The sequence below is a fragment of the Palaemon carinicauda genome, chromosome 5 (genome assembly GCF_036898095.1).
Source record: "Palaemon carinicauda isolate YSFRI2023 chromosome 5, ASM3689809v2, whole genome shotgun sequence".
Classification (NCBI taxonomy): Eukaryota; Metazoa; Arthropoda; class Malacostraca; order Decapoda; family Palaemonidae; genus Palaemon; species Palaemon carinicauda.
In genome coordinates this window covers 107641508-107645690 of record NC_090729.1, presented here as the reverse complement: position 1 = coordinate 107645690, position 4183 = coordinate 107641508, and the positions used below count along the sequence as shown (strand labels likewise).

The 4183-nt window shown below is 34.6% G+C and overlaps 1 protein-coding gene across 1 annotated transcript in view; it reads right to left on the bottom strand.

The window, feature by feature from the left end:
* Nucleotides 1–2666: 2666 nt before the first annotated feature.
* stg1 (stargazin-like protein) overlaps nucleotides 2667–4183 on the bottom strand; it is a 118316-nt gene continuing 116799 nt past the window's right edge. Inside the window, exon 7 of the mRNA XM_068373905.1 lies at nucleotides 2667–4183. This exon is cut by the window's right edge and continues 529 nt beyond it. Coding sequence (XP_068230006.1) covers nucleotides 3563–4183 — 621 coding nt within the window. The 3' untranslated portion in view covers nucleotides 2667–3562.

The window sequence follows — 4183 nt, the reverse complement described above, 5'->3', positions numbered from 1 at the left end:
GAGAGAGAGAGAGAGAGAGAGAGAGAGAGAGAGAGAGAGAGAGAGAGTTGGTAACGTATTACGTTTCCCATTTCAGTTTTGTTTTTTTCTGGAATGCCAGATGTACTAGAATATCGGTTCTTTTGGAGTCTGCACGAGTAGACTAAATCCCTCTATCCCTTGAGAGGTCTAGCCTCTTTTCGTCCCTTTAGTGTATGCGAATCTCATCTTTCAGCTGGTGACCTTTTTCTCTTTCTAGTGGTGTTTTTTTTTTTTTTTTTTTTTTTTTTTTTTTTTTTTCGGGGGTTGGTTATTGCATCTGATTTTTCCAATACTTTTGGGACTGCAATGGAAAACAGTCAGGAATAACACAAACCTTTGCTATGAAACAACGGTGTTAAATGAAGTTTTTAGATCATTGGTACGTTTGCAGAAGTGGTAAAAAGCAAGATTTTTATTCATTATATCTTTTATAAGACCTTTAACTATAGGGGATGTATTCTTAGTATTAAAAACCTCTGCCAACCAAGTTGAGAGGAGATTTTGTTTTCCCTCCTGTTTATCTGTTTGTTTGTTTGTTAACGACTTCTTGGCCATAAATTTATCATAGAGTAGTGAAACCTTGAGGTATTAATCGTTATGCTGAGAAGTGAAAATTACTCAGTTTTGGAACTCCTAGGTGAAAGGTCAAGGTCAAGGTCAAGGTCAACCAAAAGGTCGACCGGATTAACCCTAACGTTAACCCCAAGTTCGGACATAGTTGTCACACAGACAGGCTAAATTGATTCTGGAAAAGGCAAGCCTGTTTCGAGAAATAAGATGTCGTGATGGAGGTCTGCACTCTCATAGTGCTTTTTTAGTTTTATATTGATTCACATATAAAAAAAGGTTCCCTTAGAGCATCACTTTTTTATCAACATGGCGAGGTGTTCAGTAATTTTAATGCTATGTGATCATACCTTATTATTTTTTTAAAATCTATAGTGAGATATCTATCTTGTGACAGTTTCAATATTGAGCTAACGTAGTGTTTTCTAAGTACCTAATTTTCCGTTTGTGTACTGGGTTTTCTGCTTCCCATAATTACTGCTATGAATGTTGATATAACGAGTTTCATGTCATAAAAGTTTGTGGCAGGCATAACGACTTTTATTCGTTTTCCATTGCATAATATGTAGATCTCACGGCCCCCACCCCTGATTTCTGTTTTTACCAACTATAAACCATGAATAATATATTTTCTATCCGTATACTCATATACTTCATTGCTGATATAAGTAAATGGGTGAATGATAAACATTTATTTCATTGCTGTTAGATTTTCATAATCCTTCTCTGTACTCTATCTCATTGAAATAAAGTGTTCATAGTAAATGGGTATAACATATGATGAAACCAAATTCTATCTTAATCCTTATTCAAGCAGTTTCAGTATTATCCACATAACATTGATAGCAAATGTTAGAAAAATTACTAATCGCTGCAGAAATAAATATATTTATTACTACTAATAAAATTATTCAAGGATTATGACCACGTAAAAAATTATTACTCACCTTCCTTATCGATTTATGTACTATTGGAAAAAAAAAAAAAAGACACTGGTCAAAATAAAACCATATTTATCAAAAGGTTCTGCCATCGTCGCTAGTTTAAATGTGCATGATAATATCAAGTATATAATGAATTATGGCCAGTGGTAGAATTGATAGTACTCATCAGTGGGATCTATCTGAATCCAGACTTGAATGATTTAATATTCGATAGCCATCTTAGTACTATGGTTAAAATACAATATGATAGAAAGGTCTGTTTTGTGCTTTTGGGTGATATTGATCACCATAGGGATTGGTTATATTGGGAGAGGTTGTGTTTTTGCTCGTTTGTGACAATAAACATTATTATAATCTAATCTTTTTTTCCTGCGACTTTAACATCAGGCAAATTCTCAGCATTTTAATCTGTAAGCATTGAACAAAAATAACCCATTACGCTTTATTTATAGACTCTCTCTCTCTCTCTCTCTCTCTCTCTCTCTCTCTCTCTCTCTCTCTCTCTCTCTCTCTCTCTCTCTCTCTCTGCCACAAAGTAACGACGGTTCCTTTCTTTAGAAAGTATTCTTCAGGCTTTACTGTAATAAACTCGTTAGTAAAAATGCTGTCTGATTTTCAGATTTAATTGGGTCTCATTTCAAGCTTAGAAAATCCTCAATTGTTTAATTTTTTCATTTATGAATCTTTGCTTATTTTGTGAAACAAGTTAGTCTCTTTTTCCTGATAAATATGACCAGTTTTTTATTTGAATAGTGTTATAAGTAATGGTCAAGTACTTTGATAATTTCAACGTTACCCAACCTTTTATAAGTCAATTACCCTCAAATGCCAAATCAAATACGTTCTAAGTTTAGAAATCGAAGTAAATCAAGGTCTTGGAAAAACTGCTATGGGACTCATTCAATAGAAAAATCATAAAGACAATATTTTAGTAAAAATAAAGATTAATCCTAACTTTCAGATAAGGCTAATTTGTCTCTTTGGATTGTAGATTTGTAACCTTGATAAAATATTTAAATCTCTGTACAGTAGTAATATAATGGAATCGACAAATGCTCATTGAAGTAAAGATACTGTATATCTCAAGTTGTACCATAAAATGTTCTTATTTTTTTCAGTTAATTTATTTCACCCAATAGTCAACACTACAATTAGGTGTTAAATGGTTATCCACTATAAAGAAATCCTATAGTTAAAATCAATTCATGGTCTCTTTCACTAACTAGTTTTCTTGAATGTAGACCTTTGGATTATAAAAATTGACTTTAATGTATGTCTCTTTCTTTCATGCGATCACCGAAAGTTTGTAAATGTTTGTAAGCATTAGCATGTCAGAATACTGCATACTTGGAAGGTAGCATTAAAACACATCTCTCTTTGTGTTTTATTCATACGAAGTGCCTTACACTCAGTTAGATTCAAGTAAAATTAGGGAGAGCAAGTCCTTTGAGCAGTGAATATTTGGCACTGTTATGTTGATGGCAGAATTTTCTCTTCCTACATTAACCTCTGATTTTAGTTTAGCAATGACTTGTCTTTTGAATTAAAAAATGAAGTATGGCTTTTTATTTTATTTTCTAAGTGAAATATGCCTGGTCCTAAGAATGCAATCCAACTGTGTTGTTCCAATTATCTTCAAATTTTTTCAATATTTTAGAGGAGTAAGTAGTGAGAGATTCCATAGATTTCATGAGTCATTCTTAAACACTTGAATGGTTTTCAAAGACCGCTAATGAGCAACAGCTGAAGCAATGGCACATAAATGTTTCTACCCCAATCTGTTATCGGTGAAAAATTATCAAAATATCCATCTACTAACATTTAGCTAACTATATCAAAACAGAAACAATCATTTTCCTAAATTTCGGGGACTAGGAATCTTTTACCAGCACTTAGTATGAACAGCAACTTTATTAAGCAATTAATGTCTAGTTGGTAATATTTCCTTGAAAATCCACGTTTTTTATTTGCTGATGCTGCACCTTTGGGAAATTTGATAATTCCCTTGAGCAGTGCAGCCTAAATTATTATCAAACTGGCGTCGTGTGCCGCTGTGCATCTGCCTGGCTATATCCTTGACGTTGCCCGCTTACTCGAGGACTGTAATTCAAGTTTGTCATTTCTTGGCTCGCTGATTGCTGGGGATGATGACGTTGCTGCTGTGGGTATTGGTGAGGTTGAGGGAGACTTCCAGAGGAAGTGTTTAGATCTATTGTGTTGCACACCGTGTTACAGCTCACTTCCCTTGAAATATGTGGTGTGCTGTTTTGTGGGTACTTTCCTTGATGCTGCCATGTGTTGGTTCTCTGTTGCATATGAGAGAGATTCTGACTCTGTGTCCCTCGGTTTCCAAAAGTGGCCCGGTTACTTTCTTCTTGCCAACAACAACAACAGCAATAACATGCGCAACAACTGCAGCATTCAGCACCTATATTACAAACACCTCCTTGGCCATTACAAAGTTGATTTCCTGTGCCAACATTACACTGTCCATTATTTGAATATTGGTACCCCCTTCTTGAATAGGAATTGCAGAGTTCTATATCATCTTTAGCATAGTTCCGAGAAAGACTTCCTTCCCTATCTGTTATCTGAGAACTACATAGAGTATCATAGGATCTAGGAAATGATCTAGGTAGCGTACCACCTCC